We start from the raw sequence: 21,824 nt of genomic DNA on the forward strand, positions 1-21,824 counted from the left end.
ATTCATATATGCAATGGCATAGAGTTGTTACACCATCTCTGGTTTTATTGAGGGTGCCAGGGCTGGCCTCTGTGTTCTCCATGGCAGCTCATAAGCTGCTATGCTTTGTCTTAGTGACTGGTGATTCCACCAGACCAGTGTTTCGGCTGTTGCTGAGCTGTGCTTGCATGGTATCGTGATTTTCTGTCTGTCCACACACAAAAACAGAGCCAGGAGGCTCAGGGTGGGAAAGAGATTGGAAGGGGATAACTGACACGGCTGACTGATGCTCTACCATATGATGTCATGCTCAGCAATAAAATCTCAGGGAAAGGAGGAAAAGTTCTTTTTGAACATGTTCCCTTGCATATCTTAAAGGGACTAACCTTAAGCATATTTTAAAATGACTGCATTTTTCCCAACTTCATTCAGAAAAGCCTTTCACAGATTTTATGCTTTTATGTGTCATAGTATGAATAATATTTAGTTGAATGCCCAGAGTAATTGAACAAAGAAAAGCATTCATGCTAATTCAGATAAACTTCAGTGGTCTTTGCTGTAATATGTTGTTCGCTGAATTCTTGCACTGTTCAAGCATTTACATTTAACATGAGAATGTATTTGACCATGCATGCTATAGAGAAATAAGTTAAACATATGTTTTTTTTCTTTGTGAATGTCTGAGCTTGTGTATTATTATTTTAATTACCCCTCAGGCAATCTTCTGATATGTGATCAAGTGCAGGTCAATGTTCTGAGAGTCCTTCAACATGACAGTTCACAGAATAATTATCCTGTCATCACACCTTGATTCATTGTTACATCGTTTCTTGGACTTTTTCCTCTTTCTCACATTTGCTTAGCAACCAGATCACAAGTCTCATACTTATTATTCAAGTAATCACCCTCTGCAGCACATAGATGCATCAATTAAAGCTTTACAATGAGGTATATTGTTCTGTGTGGAATCCTCAGGTGTCAGGAATTAAAAATTGATTTTAAATGTTGCAGGCTGCGTTCAAATGGCTCATCTGTGTTTATGTTAAACAAGCAAGCATGCTAACAATTCCGAACAAAAGAGATAGGTCAAAATCATTAGGAAATGAATGATAAAATTATATTCTGTTCTTAAAGCACTTAGTCTTTTAGAGATTTACCAATTAAATTCAGCTCTGACATGTCTGAGTGCCTAACATTTTTTTTTAGCTCTGTTTTTTTCAGATGCAAATCAATTTGATATCTGCTTTATATGTTCTTACCTATGGTCTTTGTAAACATTTTCTGGCTAATTTTCCGATTTGTGTAAATTTCACAGCAATTTATTATTAGAATGAAATTCAAGTACCCAGAAGCTGTCAAGATGGTTCAGTGATTTAATGTTGGCGTCCTGCAGCTTTGACTTTAATCAGCAGATGCTCTGGCATTACCATAAATGTTTTCTTAACCGTCTCTGTCAAAAAAAAAAAAAAAAAAAAAAAGAGAGAGAGACAATTTTTCCTGTTTGGAATCTCCTGATTAAATTCGGTTTGGGTTCTTTTGCATAATTAATATACCATGATGATCTCTAACCATTTGTTTTTAATATCACCTTTTGAGCTAAACTCATTTGCAAGACTGCATCATAAGTCAAAACAGACAAAAGAAAAACAAGTCTATGTTTAAGTCTATGTTAAAACTCTGTTTCCTTGGCCTGGGAGGTCTTATTGCCTTCTGCCTTGTTTTCTCAGTGAATATAAAGGCTTCAGGGTTTCAGTAGTTCAGTTTTTCATATTCTATGTAATATTTTAAGTCCCTCCATGAGAAAGAGTTTTTTTTTCTGTGCGTGCAAAGGTGTGTTGCATTTTAGATTTTTGAAAATTTAAAAAAACCTCCTACACGGTAAGATTAACCTTTTTTAGCTGGTGATTACTAAATAGTATTTGAGTGCAATTGATTAGGAATAGAAGGAGGAAGTACTACAGTTAGCTTCTGTTGTTTTTAACATACCAAAGTGGCTGCTAAGAGTTTAACTGGTCAAATATAGGGCAGTAAATATGTTCATTGCATAAAAAGTGCATACCATTAGTGATGTTAAACACAGCATTTTGAATTCACATTGACCGGATTAATTACCCATGATAATGTAGCTTGAATTTGTCTTGTGATAATTCAGTGGTATTTGGAGGAGTCAGTAAATAATTAAATTAAAATAATAATTCCTCTTTCAGAGACTGTTGAAATCAGTGTCCCTTTTCAGAGCAGTTTGTCACACTTGCAGAGTACAGTTGTTAGTGTCAAATACACATATGGCTGGATCATGTGCAGAGTAGAAACATTTTTTTATGTTCCATCTCTCGCCACACATGAACAAGGCCAAATTAGTCCATCCCAAAGAGAGGGAATAATTAGGTGAAAGCACATAGCATTAATTAGAGCATCATCTAAAGAAAGAGAGAATTATCAAAGGAGTATATTTATGCAATCTAGTAGAGTGAGGGAGAGATTAATAACTTTTCCTCTGCCTTTATTTCCCAATATTTACTTTTGCATAGAAATCTTCTTGAATATGTACTATTTCCTGCTCCATGATTACAGTCTGCTCATTAGCATGCTGTCAATTATTTTCTGCAGAGCTTTGTCAGAGGAAAGTAACGACCATAATAATAATAATAATATGAAAGTTACATGAATTAGGATGATTTGGCTTCATTCTATTTCCATCCAGTGTATTTATGAAGGCAATCTTGGATGTTAGTTTACACAAGTTAAACTTCACAGTCAGGTCTGCTTCTGTTCTCTTAAAAAGCACCCATGCTATAAAGAAGCACAGATTAGAATTCAGAGTTCTCATAAATACTTGTCTAGGTTAGTAAATCACTACACTCTTCCCTGTCATAGCATTAACAGCATGTAGTGCTCTCTGTTGCTCTTCTTCCAGAGACCTCTTTTAAAAACGTTTAAAGGTAGAGCAGCCTGAGAGCCATATGCTATTCTTGCAATCTTTTGAATGATAGTGAAGGACAGCCCACTGTGACTGTGACCTGTGTGGGCAAAAGCTACCCCAGGACGTTGGTCCTGGGCCTCTTACTGCAATGTGAGGAGACTGTGTTTCTATTCAACTGTTAAAACTAATACCCACTTAATTTAATTTCAGCTCTAGCCTCTCCTTATGCCGTTCCCAAAAGTATTTCCAGGACTCTGTGGATTTATCTCCCTTTAGCTCAGAAGTAGTTTGATTCCTTAGGAGAAAAGAGCAGCAGATGATGAGAGAAAGATGTTTTTTCTCATTGGTTTGATCTGATATTACAAAGTATTTGTATTCAAACTTAAATCAGTTCAATATACCAGTACTCTCATTACTCGTATAAACCTGGGAATGGAAGTTTGGGATAAAAAATAAGAAAAAGAAATGGCATGGATTTGTAGAAGCAACTGGAATAGCTAGGGAATAATGGATAAGAAATATTAATAGTGTCAGACTTTAAAGGTAATTACTAGAAATAGATACATGTCCTGGTTTAAGGCAAATTTGGGAGGAAACTTTCGAAGGGGTCCCTCTAGAAAGCAAATTCAAGCACCCTCCCCCCCAGTTTTGGAGACATAAATCTCTTTCGAGAAAAGCGGAAAAAATTGTTTATTTAACAAAGTACTCACAAAGGTGGAAAAATTAATAATATGAATCAATAAAACCTCTCACTGTTCTGAAGAGATGACAAATTCAGAAAGTCCTTGCCATGGGCTGTAGCTTGGCTCACTCAGTCTCTTATCAGTCCCTCCTGTGCTGGAAAATGCCGCGTCCTGGGCCCTGGTGGGACACAGGTGTGAGCTCCCAGTGTTTTGCTGGGTTTTCAGTCCAGAGCAGGTTTGAACATTTCCAAGAAAAAGAAAAAAGCCACAGTCTGGGGAACTTCTCTGCCTCAGCTAGCTAAAACCTAACTAGGAGCAAAGGAGAGCTCTGTCCGTCTGTCCATGCTGCAGACAGCACAGTCAGGAGCAGGAATGTGGAGGAGTGAGTGCAGTGTCTGAAAGCAAACTGCTGCTTCTTCTCTGCCCCTTCACACTGAGAACCAATCTTAAAGGTGCAAAACTTAATATCCAGCATAAACAGAACAGACCACTGGGGACACAAGCATCATATAGCCAACCCAAGACAAGACATAAAATCATAGAGTGGTTTGGGTCAGAATTGGCCTTAAAGGTCATCTAATTCCAACACCCACACTATGGGGACAGACACCACCCACTAGATCAGGTTGCTCAGAACCCAATACAGCCTGGCCTTGAACCTCTCCAGGAATGGGGCATGTTTTTTGTGGGGTTTTGTGGATTTTGCTTGTTTGTCTGGATTTTTTTTTTCCAATGTGTATGCTAAATAGTATATACTCAACAGAAGCAATAACAACATTTAGAACCGCAGTGAGTAGAATCTCATAAATATAAGGTCAGTCTTAAAGATTTGCTTTGTGCTTTGGATTTGTTGTTTTTCCAGAGGAAGGAGGCTTCCTACTGTGTTTTTCCTCAACAGTTGGTAAAAGAAGACAAACTTGTGTTTCTTTTCCATTTCAGTTATTTTCCATCAGCATGTTGCTTATCATTCCCTATTGCATCTGCTAGTGACTTTCCTTTGATGACAGCAGTCTTTATGCATATTCCTGAAGTTTTTTTATCAAAGTGCACCTTGAAAGCAGTATTCATCTATAGGGAGCTGGTTGCAGACAGGTTTGGAGACTAAATGTGTCTGCTGCTCGAAGGCATTTTAGTATGTGTGATCTGCATTAATTATCATCAGCTGAAGAGGGTAGCTTTGGACTATGGACCTCTGTGTATCCTGTCACAGGTCACTAACTTAGACATTCATCATTTTTGACTGTTAACTCTAAACACAGTTTGGAATGCAAGCTGCGGTATACCTGTGAAGAAAATAAAGCAAGTAATAGACCACATTTCAGGACTTTAAAATACTGTAAAATATGTTAACTTCCAGTTTTATTGTAATTTCCCTGCTACTTTTTGACTTAAGAGAAAAAGCTGATGTTTGTCCTATTTGTACCTTGAGAGAAATCCTATAAACACCTAGGATGCAGATTGTTTCTGCCTTCTGGGCCCTGAAGACCCCATGCCTCTGGTATTCATGTAGATAAATATTTGCCTTTTAACCACCTTTGTCTGACATAAATAAGATTAATTTATTAGTTATTAATACTAAAGTTATGGTTTATGATTTATTCATTTTGAAATTAAGATACTTAGAATTTAGTTTTTCAATAATATTTCAAAGCATGTGCTCTAAAAATCATTAATGACCACAATGCAGATTTCTGTTTTGGAAATTTCCATTTTGCAGTTTTCCTAGAAACTGCCAAATGTGCCTTCTTTTGGGGAAAAAATGCATTAAAAGACACTCAAAATCAACTGTAATTCAGGGTGAAATAGGAAGGATGCCAAACTCCTAAGTCTGAAACAGTTGCCTTAGAAGACACCTGCAGAGGACTCTTCTCTCACCGACCTTGGGTGATTTCTGTCAGCAGCTTGATCCACACTCTTGTTCTCTTATCATCTTGACAGGTGCTCAAGACTTTTGTTAAAATCCTAGTAAATGAAAGTTGCATTTCTTGTAAAAAAAAATCATTGTCTTATCACAGGCGAGAATATATTAGTTTAAACAGAGAAATTGGTTCAAACTCATTGCAATTGCAAAGTGTCTTCAGAAAAGATAGTTAAAACTTTGAATGGAGTGATCAGCAGGAACTTAAAGTAGTCTTTGAGAAAACAGAAGGAGGAAAGGGATTAAAATAATTTTTAAAGGCTTTACTTTGGGGCCAAGTAAAAGGGAGCTGGTCCAGCATAGTTCCTCTTGTCAAAAATTTCTTTGCTCATAGTTTGTAATTGACTGTCTTTGAAATTTAGTTTCTATAAATTCTCCGTATTAGTCACACAGTGTGTTGATGTACTCATTTCTTGCCTTTGAAATGTGCATAAACCCCCTATATTCACTATTTCTGAAAACTGTCTCATCTAAATTGAGCTTACTGATAGTGTTTATTCCTTGTGTTTCACACCTTTTTAATGCAACACTCAAGAACAGCAGCAAATATTAAATTATATGTTCATAGTTTAAAAAAGAAATGTTCCAAATATCAGTAATACTTTTTCATGTCTCATGAGTTATTGCCTGCTTAAGATCAGTAGAGTTGTGAGCATTAGGTATGAAATACAGAGGTGTAAGAAATTGCTTATCAAGCAAAGTTCTTTTGAGTACAGTTCACACTCCTTTATGGATTAGGGTTGAAGCTGCAGGTTCAAAACTGAAATAAGTCGTAGCAACACACAGTGCTCCTTTTACCAGGGACATTCTTCAAGCCTACCCTTGTCAGTCAGAGATATTGTTGCAAAAACATGAAATCAATAAAAAGTATTTAAAATATTTTCCATTAAACCATCCAGAAAGAAGCTATCCTATTTTTTCATGAATGATCTTATGTACTACAGTTGGACCTACTAGCTAATAGCAGTCTTTCATATTATGTCTAAATTCTGGTTCTGAGGGAAAAGGCAAGCTTTTAGAAGGATCTTTTCCCCTGATGTTTTGCTGGGAAAATACATGAGTACAGCATCAGCATGGTGTTGGTCTTTGAGAATTTCAGTTCCATGCATCAGGGATGAGGAATGAGAGACAAACTATGGCACCGAACTGGGGAGCCAGGGGTAAGAGTTATGGCTCAGGCTGTTAGCTTTTCCAAGCTAAAGCCCTTTGGTATGGGGTCAGTCCTTCAGAGTATTGTCTAGGACATGACTTAAATGACAAGTCATGACTGGAAATGTAAAAATAATTTTTATTTTCAGTAATGTCAGTATGGGTGGGCTTTGGAAAATGTTGGCATAGACATAGCTTCAGGAATATGAAGTAGCATGTGAGGCACAACTCAGCGAGATCAGAAATATTCCACTGGGTTTTTGAGCATTTTTCCCTGTTAACTTGGTAAGAGATGTAATGAGGTTGTAACTGCAATTGTTGTTTTTATGTTACAGTTTTGTCATGCCCTACATTTAGATGTATGACTGTAATACGAGCATATAATGCCACGCAGTACTGTTCTCTTTGTTGTATTTGCAACTTTATTTTTCAATCAGTCACTAGTATTTACATAAAACCAAAACATGTCCTTAGTATCAAGACATTTACTGAGATGCTGTGATGAAATAAAGCTTTTCAGCATCGTTTTTAATATTAAATATTTATTAGTTGTTTTAAAAAAATCTATCTCAACTTTAGTGAGTCTCTTGCAATCATTTTTGTTCTCTATTAAAGGTAATATATAACACTATTGTGTAGGATTTTAAAATCTCCAACTGATCATATTTTTTCCCCAAGTTCACAGCAGGCAAGTCTCATACTACTGATTTATTTTTTTTTTTTGTTCAGATACTAGGGCACAATTTCCTTTTCTGAATATGATGTATCCTTTAATAGGTTATAAGCATATGGTTATAAGTTGTGCTGTGTTTGGACATCATTTCAACTGTGGACAGCTATTTTAAGCACAATTCTCTGTCATCTGAATTTCCTGAGCATTGCTGTTATAAGTCTTGTATCTATATGATAGTAACTATTTGGCTCTAGGTTTTGTGAATATGGCTTGGGAATGGTTTTGATTAACAGCAATGTTCGAACAATTAATATCTGCAAAAACTGCATTTGAACAGTTCTGGAGGACCCACAAAAGTTCAATATTGAACAAGGGAAAGAAAAGATTTAAATATCATGGAATCTGGACACTGAGACTTTTGTAGTAGGCAATATAATCTCTGCCTAACCTGTGCCTGGGAGCATTCACTAGCAGTAAAGTCAAAACTATTATAGGTTATCACCTGAGCATTTAGAAAACTTAATAATTAATTTAAAATTATTGATTTTTTTTTGATCTGCATAGTGATTGTTATTGTATGGCTGAATGACAAATTTTGATTGTTCAAAGTGACCAAACAGTAGAAACTTGTCTCAACTACTTCCAGTATATACAGGAAATTAATAAGTTCTGTCTTTATCCAGTGATTTTAATGTCTGATTTCTTTTTGTCTTGCTACTGCCGGAAGATGCACCTTGCTACAGTAGGTGGACAAATAGTGCATCTCCAGAAATGTAAGCTTTCTTCTTAACAGGAATTCATGCAGAAGTGCCTTTTCATGAGTAGCTTTTGTTTAACCTTCTGTGTGTTTAATTATATTCAGTTCTTTAGAAGTGTATTTGAACCAATACATGTGAGTAAATACATAATTTGTTTCAAATATAGTTTATTGTCAAAAGCAGAAAACAAATTTATGTCTGTCTATGATGTAATGGTTCAAAACATTTTAGGAAAGTCTGTTAAGACCAGTATGGTTTGTGGATCTTCTGTGTGTTCCCTTTTTCTGGAGGCATAGGTGGCAAATGTGACTAAGCCATGTCCTGGCTGTTTGGGCAGCCATATCAAATATTGTTTTCAGAAACAGATCAAATTCATGCTTATGACTGGTTATGGTTTCCTGCTTTCACATGTATATATGTGAATTCCAGAATTTCATTACTCTGGTAGTTCAAGGTTTTAATGTCTAATAGCAGTAAATTAATGGCTGTTTCTTCTTGTACTTACTTTGTCAGGTAATCTTGACTTCTGGCTTTTTTTGCAAGTAAATAACTATATGCTTTATAGTCTTTATCGTATGGGACTAAGGAAGTCTGATTTTTCCACAGTTGTGGTCAAAACTGTGTGCTAACCTGCAGCAGTTTGCGGCCATGTAGTTCTGAATTCACATGCAAGATGCACTGTTTTTTTTTAAACCACTGACCTCAACACTGACAGGTTGAAAATTTAACTTCTTTGGTTTTACCACTATAGCACAGGATTTGAGGGAGGTGAGGTTACAATCCCAAGTCAAGGCAGTGGGATGGATGTGGTACCAAATGCATGCGAGTTTTGAATCAGTGTGTGAAGCAGTATAGAGTGCTTAAGAGTTTGAATTTAACACAAATTAATTTCTGTTGTCCTAAAATAAATAACTGAGGAATTAGTGAGACTTTTAACCTTGATAGTAGTAATTTTACTAATTTTACACTTTGATTTAAAGAGAAGTCATCTTTTGCTCTGATAAGAATGCCACGAGCAGCACATACACCTCAAGTAATACAGCGGTTAATTCTTTGCATGCACACTTACTGAAGTGAAATCTAGGGCTGTAAGTAAATGTGTATGCTTTCTGAGCCAAGCCTAGCAAAGTTCAGTGTTTCTGGATGAAATTCACAACAGCCAATTTGCTAAGCAGGGCACTATCTACCTCCACATCTGCTAATACTGGACTTGCACTTAGGCATAGCAATGCTCTGTGAAATTCCTCCTTGACTGAAGAACATAAGCAGTAAAGATGGCACCTGATGTAGAAAGCAGCTAAATAACAACTTTGAGATGATGATACTGGATTTAGATAAAATATGTGTCCAAGCACTATTTTTTTTTATTTACTCTAGCTGCTCAATATTATTTGTAACATGTCTGAGACCAAAGTATTCTCATTATTATGGAGTGCTGCTAATCACTACTGTGACTTTGTGATTTTTCTGGTGAATCTTGACGTCATCAAGGAGATAAAACAAAAACTACTCACATAAACGAAACGCTGTTTAAGGCACTTTCCTAATGCCATTTTTCATTTTTGCAGGACCCTTCAGAGTGAAGGGAAAGGCTGGTCATTCGAGTTAAGTGTTGCACTTATTAGTGAGTGCCTAGAAATTCACAACTGCTGTTGTTTTAAGGGGAAAAAACGGCACAGCTGTCTTCAGCTTTACTCTGTCCTATCCCTACACAACAATTCCAGATTGCAGGCAGCACTGAAGTGAAAGCCTCAATTACTTACTGAGTTTCAAAGTGGTGAAGGGGTATGGACAGATCCCATGAGCTACTACTTATTAGTAGCTAGCTTGCAGCAGTTTTCCCTGCTTAGGCTGCAGTTGTGAGTCTCACTCTAAGGCACCTCTACTCTGCCCTGTGTATGCTATGACAAAATTGGGGGATTTTACTGCTGGATTTTATTTTGAGGCCTCAGTTAATAAGAGTTCCCCATGTCTGTTATACAGTCTAATTCACCGCACCTAATTCATCCTCACATTTTTGGGTGAAGACTGCTGAAGTGCAAAATAGTTAAAATTTAATTGATGGTACATTTGAGAAGCTTACTTTCAGTGTCTAATTTCTTTTATACTTTTTTAAAATCCAACAATTATGCCTCACCTCTGATGATGATATGACAGTGGGTTTTCTTATACTTAAAAGTGTTGATTTTTAAACACCAACTATTTTTCCTGCTGCCCCTAGATTGAATGTAAACAGGAAGGTCTGTGGTGCAGCTGGTAGTTTGTATATTGACACAGGTAGCACACTTTTATCTGCTTGCAAATCTGTGTTCAGAATCAATAAGCATAAACATTTGAGTAGAATGGGACATTTAAGAGTGCACATACAGGGGATATTTTAATTATATATGACGGGTTTATTACATGTAATTATAAAGCTATGTTCATAACCAGTCATTGGCCTCCTGTGATTCAGGAACACTGTGCTGCTGCATATTCAAGGTCAAATTATTTTCCATAGTGAAAAAAAAAAATTACGTTTTTCAGCTAAGCGTCAAATTTATCTTAAGAAATTTTAATTAAGAATTGCTTATCTGATTTAGAAGATGATGGAAAGAAGGTATTTATTTTCTTCCCACCTCCCAAAAGGTGATCGTACTTACAAAATTCGCTGAGATTGTCCAAGAAAGTGTGTAAAATCCTCATCCATCACCAAGAGCCCCTGGTCAGGGAATGACAGTGCAGTAAATATCTTCAGCAGCTGCCTTTTAATGTACAAGCTGTTTTCGGTAGGAATTTTCAGCACTCACATAAAACACACTGTCATGAGTGACTGCCTGTGCTCCAAAGTCATTACTATTGGGATGATGGAACATCTTTCAGCGAATAACCAAAAAACTTTAAATGTCATGTCAAGTGTGTTGAAGGCATTTTCAGGCCTTGCTCAAGGTTACATGAATATTGAGTAGGCCTGTTTTTAAAAAGTTTGAGATCTATGAGAGAAGCCACTCATATGCTGGTTTGGAAAACAGTCACTTGATTTGGAAGGGGGATGGGGAGTGACAGAAAAAGAAATCTGTCTATTAATACATGCCAAACCTGCAAAACTCCTGCCTGGATATTAACTGAGTGCAACTTTGTGTGACAGGCAATGCTAGTGATGTTTAGCAAAAAATAGTGAATTATGCAATTTCTTGAAATTATTTAGTTGCCTAAAAGTTCCCTAAGAAAGAAAAGGTATAACAATAGATAATTAAATTAAATTTTAAAATACATTTTAAAATTTGAACAATTAATAAGTATGTAGGAAATGTAATTAATGAGGTAAAACCTTGGAAGAGGTGCTAGGTATCTCTTTGACTCCAGTAAGAAAGGAGGATCCTGTCATGCTATATCTGTGATTTTGTAAGAAATATGGATGTTAATTTAATGAAGACATGTAAAGTCTGTAGCACTTCCAAAGGACCCAGTCCACTGCTTTTGAAGTTTGGTAATATATTTTGTCTTACCTCCTTGGCATTCATTACTCCTTGTAGTACATCATCTGCATGTAAAATTTCTCTGATCAATTCAGGTCTTTTTATATTACAGAATATTGAAACTGAGTGTTTTAATATGAAACAAGGTTTGTTTGATTTGTCTCTGCAGAGAACCAGAAAGGACAGCCAGAGAAGCCGTGTTCACACCACAGTATCACTTTAAACTCGACAAGAAGCCCAGTCACCAAAGAAGTTACATATGATGTGGAAACAAGCTCTAAGGTGTTGAACAGGGCTGTTGGGAGAAAGGAATCCTGTCATGGAGAAGGTGGCAAAGAAAAGAAAATGGATCGTATTGGGTCCCCTCCTAGGGGAGAAGCCATTCCAGAAGTAGAAGCTCTCTTGGCAAGACTGCGAGCACTGTAGAGTAATCATATACCAGATTAAAGTTAAAAACAAGAGCCTACACTACATCTTTAAAGAAATAATAATTTTCTATTTTTGACGCTACATATTTCTGACTTCCTGACTTCTTTGTGGATGAAGGATCTTTGTTAGCAAGACTATAGAAAACAATACTATAGTTTTGGATAACTGCAAGACTGTTTTTTATTATATGTTTTTACTTAATAATCATATGAAAAGTATCAGAAGAAGATAAATACTAAATTGTTCCAAAGCACAATCTTTCTAGTGGACAGGCTGCTAACCATCTGTTTTGAGTGCTTCTGAAAATAGGAATATCCTTTAAGTATTGTTAAATCATCATGCCTGGGAATAGGGTCAATAAATAACAAAAAAGCTATTCTTATATTTTCTACTGTAATTTTTATATTTAGGAGGCTAAAGCACCAAAAATGTATCATTATAGTGTCCTTTTCAATTACAGTAATATACAGTATCAGCTATATTCCAGTTTGAGCTCATCAAAGAGCACCAAAGCTTGATGAATTATAGATGTATTTACCAAATGGTAATCCATGGGCAGTAAACAAAAAATCTATGCAAATAATATACTTTATGTGTAATTAATATATCGCTGCTTTAAAGTTTATTATGGTTATTATATCAAAATAATATATACAATTGCTTTGATTGCAAGATTTTGCAATTGTGTCCTTAGTGGGGGAAAATGTCTTCACAGTTATTTACCAGTGTAATATTTTATCTTTTCACATGCGAAATTAATATGTTTCTATAAAAGGAACATGTAATGGAGAAGATTTTTTTCAATTGGTTTTTCACAAACTCATTTTCCAGTAGCCCATAAAGTCTTACTGCTGGCATAACAGGAGTCTTGCAAGTGATTGCATCTCTTTTATCCCACTGTCACTGTACAGGGTTCGCTATCGTATTTATTAATTGCACATCAGAAAGAGCTGCTACCAGTGTTACCAAGTAGGGAGCTATTGTTAGTCTCTTTGCTCTGTTATTTAAAGCTTCCTTAATATAAGAGTGTATTAAGAATCTAATATCTTTCTTCTAAATTACTTTATTTTTCTTTACAAAATGCTGAAAAATATGTCTTTCAATAAGAGTCAGTTACATGAAACCCGTGTTTCAATGCTCCAGTGCTTTTTATATCCTTGTTTAAGTTGCCTTTGTACTTCCTGCACTAAACATTAATAAAGTTAATTAGAACTCAAAAACTGGGCCTGATTACACACGTGGCATAGGGGGGTTTTCAGCCATGGTGGGAATCAATCTCCTCTTTCTGGGACTGTTGTAGCTGTCATTATACACTAATTACATTTCCCGCCTTTGCTGAAAAAAGAGAGGTATAAACACAAATCAGGGAAGGATTCAGAGCAGGCCTGTAAGAAAGATATTTCTTCAGCTCCCCTTGCAAACAATGGGCACAGCTGTCATACAAAAGACACCTTTGGTAACTTGAAATATGTCTTGAATATATAACTCAAACTACAGCGACTGATAGTTGTTCTACTAAGGTCTTCTGCACCTCCAGTATTAACACTTACTACCTCTATTTACAGGGTGCAGTAAAAATTGCTATCTAAAAATCCAATATGATTGACTACATAAAATGACATTTCAAACACAAAGAAAATGCCTGTTCAAGGGGAATAAAAGTTAGCAGTACACTGGATCTCTTCAGTTGCTGGGGATGTGCTAAAATAAACGGGCTAAAAGTAGAGGCCATACCTTAAATATTAGGATGTTCCTTCTACATTTGGAGGATGGTAGTGTAGGTGGAAGTAAAAATTATTTTCATGAACTCTGTAAACTTGTTCATTTGAATTAATGGGTGAAACTCCACCTCAGAAAACTGACAGTTCAGGATGCTACTGCATAGCTGATCAAACAAAGAAAAGTTACAAAAGTATCTACTGAATTTTGCAATGAACAAAATGCTGCTAGAAGCCTTTAAAATAAATATTTACCTTTAAATTTCAGAATTTAAGCTACATTTTTTTACAGTTTGGGAAGCTTTTAGAAAGGTATTTCAGGGCTTTTAGTCCTTCTAAGGTACTGTGTTTCTGAATTAATCCTTTCAAGCAGCCATCAAGTTAATTTGCAGAGGTTTTATTTCTGTAACAAGACAAATAAAAAGCTGTGCAACTTCTTAGAATACATGTAAATACAGTATCCAGTTTTTTTCTCCTTCTGTGCTTCTTTGTACTATCATAACTTAATCTATTCAAAGTTAAAGTACATCGTCCAGTTGAAGTACACAGTATGCTTTCTTGCTACATTTTATCTTTCTTTAATTTCCATTAGACACAAACTCATACACAGGATGTTTTTGATATGAAAAATGCTAGTATTGCCTAATGAGTTCAGAGAAAAAAAAACTTTGAAAGTATTATAGCTGCATTGATTTCTATAATTTTATGTTTTTATTAAAGTATAAAACTTGGCTTGTAAATTATATAGAGTAAATTGCTTTAATTAATTTTAAAAATTAATTCATTTATTCATCTTAAAATTTAAAGTTAATTCAATCTCAGAATACTTAGGGTAGACTTTATTGGTAGGTGCTAGTCATTTTTAGCAGGTATCGAGCCTACTCCTACAGCTGAAGGATTGAGCCATGAACCACTTCTGTTAGAAATGGACAAAGATTTCACATACTGTGCCACACCCTCTCTATAATTCACACCGGAAAATTAAGTCCTTATAAAAAGAGCTCCCTGATTTAGTCAAACACGACTGCTCAGATAAAAGCACTTGAAGTTATCTTGCAGGGCTCCTTCCCTACCTGAGCAGCAGACAGAAGGCACAAAAATCCATGACTTTTCTTGCCAGTATAACTGTAAAGGTCTAACACATCTTTTTGATACTTCATATGCATTTTGGATGACTTTTCACTCAGTAAAATAATTTTGATTACTACATCAATTTTTACTTCCTGTGGACACTGTATTGTTTGTGGTGGTAGTCTAAATTTGTATGAAATATTCTAATGTTTTGACCTTAGCAAGGCAGGAGTGTTTGCAGCAGCCTCTTCAAGCTGCACACAGCCAAGCCTGACACCTGACTCACAGGTTGTGGGTAATACCCCAGTGTGTGTAAGCCCAGAAGCAAAAGTGGAGGAAGTGCTTTCATGGCAAACAAGTCCAACAGTGCCAGCACCTGGTGGCTGCCATGAGATGTGATAGTGCTCTGGATCGGGCGCTTCATTGAAGAGGCATCGACCAGCAACCTGAAAATACTTATTTTTAGCTCCCAATTATTATGGCAACACTACTGCTTAGGAGACTGAAAGGACCACATGTAGGAAAAAATGTCTCAGATGCAGTTGCTACAAATATTTTTTCTCCAGCACAAAGTTTTCTTTGTTTTCCCTCAGACAACCATTCCTCAACCCGACCCATCCAAAGTCACATTCTCCAGAACTGCACGAGTTAATGCTGACCAGCTGGAGGTGTTGCAGCCCTTCAGGCTTTTATAATAAAAGCTGAGAAGGACGACATTTACTGCTAACACTTTTTCCACAACCATTTCTAATGACTAGGACCAAATTATAATTTTTACACTAATCTTTCCAAGCCTTACAATACTCAGTAACTATAAAACAAATGGGCAACAAACAGGGGTCAATAAACCCCAAGCTATGGCACCTAAAACATTATAATAAGCAAGCAGGGTCAAGTGAAAGAGCTCAGCAAAAAAGCAATTACATGACAACATTGCTTTCTCCAGAATGAAATAAAGCATTACTATACTATTTTCTAATTTTTCTTTAATGTGATGTATGGGTTCTACACAACTGAACCGCAGCAGAAAAATAACTTCTCTTGAAAGTTTGAGGAACTGTTTGTCTAGTTTATTAAATAAAAGGAATTAGACAAATTACACTTTATCAATTTTTCAATCTAATTTTATGCCAAGATTCCTACATCTAAGAAATTCTAAAATTACCATCTGCTATTAAATTAACTGCAGCACCAACTAATGAACTTGGTTTGCATTTTTTTAACACAAGAAGCAAGCACATTTTCTTCCTTTCCAAACACATTTTCTCTATTGCATTCTTGTGTGTTTTAGGTGAAGTATAGTATTTAGAACAGGGCTCTACCCGTCACTGTAAGAACATGTTTGATAAAGCATTCTGGTCACTCTGACAGCAGTGCAAAATAAACAAGAGGTGTTCAGGCACAATTTTTCTCTCCCTCACAGCTGCAGAGGTAGCCATTAAGTTTCATATGTTAGCTGGGTACATTTAAACTCCTTTGTGCTTCTTCTTCCATAATGCAGCTTTTTCTTTTTTGTGATCCATGCAAAGGCATACACTGAAGAATTGTTAAGGGAAATATTTTCTAGCAGCATACCAGAAGGACACTAAGCAGATGACTTGCATACGACATCAGCCCTATAAGCTGTAGGAGGCATAACACTTGAAATGTAACCCAAACAGGCAGATAAGGTATTTCATTCCACAGAAAGAAAATGGTTCCTTTAATCTAAATGAGTTTATTCCACTGCTGATACCAGAATTGTATGTATTTTGGGAGGATAATGTACCCCTATTTTTAAATCTGTGTTACATTAGCCAGAAAAAATAAACTATGGAAAGACAGAAGTGCAGAGACTGGGGAGCAGAATTGATTAATGTGCTGCCTGATTTCACTTCTGGGACCTGAAATTGCATTCAGTGCAGAATGAAAGAACTAGGGGGGGAAAAACCCAGTCTCATTTGACATCTATAAAGGTCATGAAGGAAATGATGGTGGGTGATCCAGAGTTGGTATGGCCACAGGTGTCTTGTCTTTTCAAAGACATATATCAGAATATCCTCAGAGTAAGCAATGCTGTTGGGCTGTTAGTTCTTGAAGCCCTCAAATTAATCAAAGGAAGGAAAAGTCTGGCAGAGATAAATATGAGCTACCATAAAACCTGAGAATATTTTCATCTTAAATCCAAGCACCAGCCCTGCTCCTCTTCACTTTGGTAGCAAAAAGAAGAGCATGAGGAGAGAGAGGATTCCACATGGTGGCCATACCTTCCCTATGGCTGTGCCAGACATTGCTGCTCTTGGCAGCTGCCCTGGCTGGCACAGTGAAGGCAGCACAGATGCCTCTCTTCCCTCCCAGTGTTTCAGACTGTGGAGAGACACAGGAACCATGGCCAGCAAATGTGGCCTCAAATCATGGGATCACCATAAAAAGACCCCATGGTTCTAGAGCCACACATTAAGTACAATTAAAAAAGACAGTCTTCTAAATTATTCAGGTGTCAAAACAGCGCCAGAATGTGCACATATTCCTTATGCCTCCTAAAGAGAGCTATTACACCCACTCTCCAAGTCTAATGACTCCATGCAAGCTGCACAGAAGGAGCTTAAATTCTCAATTATTTTGCCTTCTTATATATAGTTTAGCCCTTAATTGAAATTTTCTGTCCAAAGCAAGCTATTTTAAACTTTGCAGTCTATAACTGTTAGTTAAAAAAGAGGCTTTTGTAAAAGCTCTGTTTAATTTGTATCATTTTAATGTGAGGGTTGTTGCACATAGTTGAAAACATGGAGTGCAACACGACTCTTTCCATTAACTAAGACAGAAATGGCAATTATGCAGTCTGTTGATCGAATTCCTTCCTAACGAAGGGTACTTTGTACTAATGGATAGAAAAGCAGAGCAGTCCAGTCAAACAAGTCACCTTGATAGTGGAATGTAAGACCCATCAATTTTACTCACGACTTCTTCAGTAATGAATCTCAGAGCACAACCCATGAGCACTGCTCCTGAAAGACAACCACTGAGGCAGAGGAGCCACAAAAAGTGGTTTGAAATGAAAAATGGGGTGAGAGATTTCCACCCCTTTAGAAGGGGAGGGAGTTGGTTATGGACAAATTTATCTCCAAGGTACCTGGGCACTGCATTAAAAACACTTGGACAGGAAAACTTTCCTGCCATGTGGAAGGTGGCACATTTCCTGCAAGTGGCACCTTGCCTTTTTGTGCTGCAGCATCATGGCAAGATAACCAGACCCCTGTCTTCATCTCCATCCTGGAATCCACTGACATTGTGGAGAATCAGAAGGAACAGTAACCATGGCAGTATGAGAATTTTTTCACTTGGGATGTAATGGATTCCAGCCTGCAACCCCACACCACAGATTAATTGCTCAAGCCTCTGGACAATGGCTGGGAAGAGCCAGCTTTCTCCCTGTCCCCTCAGCAGGGGACATGGGGCACTCTTGTCCAGAAGGAACAGAATGAGCTCTCATTAACTTTGGCTCCAGAATACAGTTTGCTATTCTTTGATTACCAAATCCCCAAGGAGACATTAGATGTTTTTATTTTTCGCAGAAGGGCTGTGATACAGTAAATCTTTTCATTATCTAATAAACAGTTAAAATTGAATAGCACCTAGGTAGAGCATCAAAATCAGCAGGCAAGAACAAATTAAGTCTTTCATGAAAGAGGCTGTGCAGGATCATTTCTTCCATTTCCATCTCCAATATCTTTAATACTAAATACACAAACCTATATTAAAGTTAAAACTGCTTTTAATTAGATAAAACCAAGAAGACTCAATGTTGATCTTACACCTTTTGCACTGGTGCTTTGATTAGCAGTTTCAGCACCTTCTCTGAAATTATTAACCTGCCCCATTTTCAGCTCAGAAGTCCAGTATATGAACAGAGGTGCCCAAAACCTAATCCTGTGAGGTCCCCAGCATGTCCTCGCAAGTACTCGTCATCCTCAGGCTGCATGGAATTACTCTGATCAAAGGGTGAGTGCAGCCTTTCAGGATCACGCCCTAATGAATAAAATATACAAAGGTGACTTGAGCAAAATCCTCTCCAATGTGCTGACAAAGGTAAAATAAAATATTCCCCTTAGGACATTTTCCTGGCAGAACAACTTGACCCCTTTGTGATTGGCCTTCAGAAAGAAATGGATAATGCTCCAACTAACTAATTCATTCACTGAACTTTTGGGCAATTTTTTGCCAAATGATTGGCGTGTTCCACCATATATACAGCAGATACATCTCAAAGCACCATAAAGTTTTAGATGAGTACATAATACATTTTTAACTTCAAGCCCCTTGCATGCAAACTGCACTGCTAATTGCTGTGGTTTTTATTTCTAAATGCTGCCTATTTTCCAACCATGGATTTTGTTTTTGACAAACCTCTCCCATGCTGCACATCAAGCATTACCCCAGAAATTCAGCTTTGTCCTTGCTCACTGATGAAATTTTACTATTATGTAGTAATTGCAGTGCCCTGAACTCTCATCCTCCTGCAAATTTTGTGTTCCTCCAAGGAGCATGTTTCTTCTTAAAGTGATATTATTTCATTGGTACAATGTGGCTCACGAAGCTTGCCTTTTGCCCCCTTGTTCTTAGACTTTAAAAGGAGACTGTAACAGTCTGATCCAGCACCTACTGAGAAGAAATCAAAGGCTCCTGTTGACTTCAGTGAGTGCTGGAGACAGCTCCTAAATAGGATGACTCAAAGTGCAGTTCTAGCCTGGAGGCAGCTATACAGCTGATACTGTGGGGCTTTATTGTCTCATTGCTTCCAGCTCCAATCTGTGCAGTTTTTTAGTATAATTATAATTTTCTTGTTGCCAGTCCAATAAATATCATGCTGGATAGGAGAGTTGAATTACTGCCTGAAATTTTAACCAGCAAAAATGATCCTATAATCAGATTTCTTATGTCATGCGGGAGTCGGGATTGTGTACAATTCTAATTTTCCTTAAATGAGCCACAATCATAAAGACCCCACAGCAGAAAACACATGGTCTACAAGGCAGCATTCCAGTCAATGGCTGAGCCAGTTGGGAGCAAAGCAAAGGGCAAGCAATTTTGAAGGCCATGTCCCAGGACACACAGCCTCTGTGTTGTCTGTTTTGTCACCCCACAAACTGTGCATGGGCATATTGGCATAGGTCACATTTATTTCAGGGACAGATTTACAATTATATAACGTGGTGAACAGTGGGCCAATGCCTCAGCCCATGCTATGACTCCTTGAAGAGTACTGTTATTCTCAGAGACTTGGTGAACTTGAAATCCACAACCAAGTATTCTTATAAAAACAAAGTCTGTTACCACGCTTCTGTCCACTCACAACTAACTCAGGCATGCAGTATTGGCCCATAACAGAAAATTTCCCTGAGTCACTGAGACAGTCACGCTGGACAGAAACAACTCCTACCTTTAAGGTAGGTCATGTTGTTAGTGCTCAGCACAGTGCACCTCACTGAGACCTCTGCTGGGTTTGTGTGCAAGCAACAGCCACCACCAGTAGCCCCTGCCTTTGGTCACCACTAACAAGTGGAAGAGAGTTAATAGTGGTATAGTTAAATTAATGTGAAATGCCTGACTTGTCTCATTCACATTCCTTTGACAGTAGCATATGTTCCTGCTTTACACATGAAAGCTTAATTACAGCATTTTAGGTGGCAAACCAGTTAATTATATAGAAATGGGGCCCAGAAGTCTGTGATATGACACCTTTCCATGTTTCCCTGGGAGATGTCATGAACAAAAGAAGATGTTTATTGTTAGCAGCATCAGGCTGAGGGCTGCAGGGGAGCATTGCCACTGAAGCCTGAGCTCCCTGTGCACAGTCCGGCTATAATGGAGAGCAAAATGCATTTTACACAAATTGCTCTTGCTAATAATAAAAGTGAAAGGAAAACTCTTTTTTGCCTGGAACAATATGCAATCTCCTGTGCAGGCTTCATATCACCTCACTTTAGATGTTGCTGATGTTAAAATCCCCAACAGAGATTACCATTCATCTCAACTTTTCTTTATCACTCATCACAGCTTTCCTCCTACACAGGACAGGCCAATTTGAACTCTTTCATCTGCACATGTTGGGAAGAGAGAAGGCAGTCTGCAGCCATGCCTATCGCCTCCTTCAACTAGAAAGAGAGCCTGAGGGGACCAGCTCAGGTGTGGGCAGATGTAACTGAACATTTGCAAATGATTAGAGAAACCAGTGTGCCACCTAAGTCTAGATAAAAGGGAAGATGGAGCCCCTGCTCAGCATCATGTCACGAACTCCATGTGCTTTATTCTTTCTTGCCAGGCTTGAGACAGCAGATGTCTCTCATGTTCACAAAAGAAGGAGGTGAATTGAGTCCTCTTGGTGGAAAATTCTCTCATTGAATGGTATTAGCACAACTTTTTTCCTTCAGAACCTAACACAAGTACCTGGACAATTCTTTTCCCCGGGGCCCTTCTGTCTGCCTTTCAGTTGATGGTGTGCTGGAGGCTACCACATGTACACCGTGATCCCACAGACTGCATGTTTTAGACTCTGTGGTGCTGTTGCCTGTTGTCCCATGGATTTTATGCTCAGTTTGGACCTTGAAATTAAATTCCCACTTTTGACCCATCCACCAACAGTCACTCACTAAGCCTATGGCAGAACAACTATCCACTTAAAACCAACCCACCATCAAAGCAGCAGGCACTGCAGGTCAAAAGTTCCCAGCAGCATAAATTTGTAGCAATCTCCTGACAGGAAGGTGTCTTGTTTTGCTCTTCCTCCTGTGTGTTTTTGTGCTTTGCATCAGACTTTGGCTGGTACAACAGCTAGTCATAGCCTATGTATATTTGGAATAATCAACTTCCACAAATGTCCTGGCATTGCACTTGCATGCAGTCACATGTTTTCCATCTCATATCCTGCAGCTATGAAAATTCTCTATTTAAAATAATATATATGAAATGTACAATACGCTATTATTATATTATTGTTATAAAATGTACACCTCACGCTCTTGATGACAAGAATAACTCCTTGAACTTCATCTTGCAGGTTTATAATATGACTCTAGGGTTTTTAAT

General features: G+C 37.5%; 1 protein-coding gene across 3 annotated transcripts in view; it reads left to right on the plus strand.

Moving 5' to 3' along the window:
* Positions 1-13,186, plus strand: part of DIAPH3 (diaphanous related formin 3) — a 201,101-nt gene extending 187,915 nt beyond the window's left edge. For all 3 annotated transcript variants that reach the window (XM_064713728.1, XM_064713699.1, XM_064713709.1), the window contains one exon: positions 11,711-13,186. In XM_064713728.1, coding sequence (XP_064569798.1) covers positions 11,711-11,967 — 257 coding nt within the window. In that variant the 3' untranslated portion in view covers positions 11,968-13,186. The remainder of the gene's footprint in view (positions 1-11,710) is intronic.
* Positions 13,187-21,824: the final 8,638 nt, after the last annotated feature.

Source organism: Zonotrichia leucophrys, chromosome 1, assembly GCF_028769735.1.
Source record: "Zonotrichia leucophrys gambelii isolate GWCS_2022_RI chromosome 1, RI_Zleu_2.0, whole genome shotgun sequence".
Classification (NCBI taxonomy): domain Eukaryota; kingdom Metazoa; phylum Chordata; class Aves; order Passeriformes; family Passerellidae; genus Zonotrichia; species Zonotrichia leucophrys.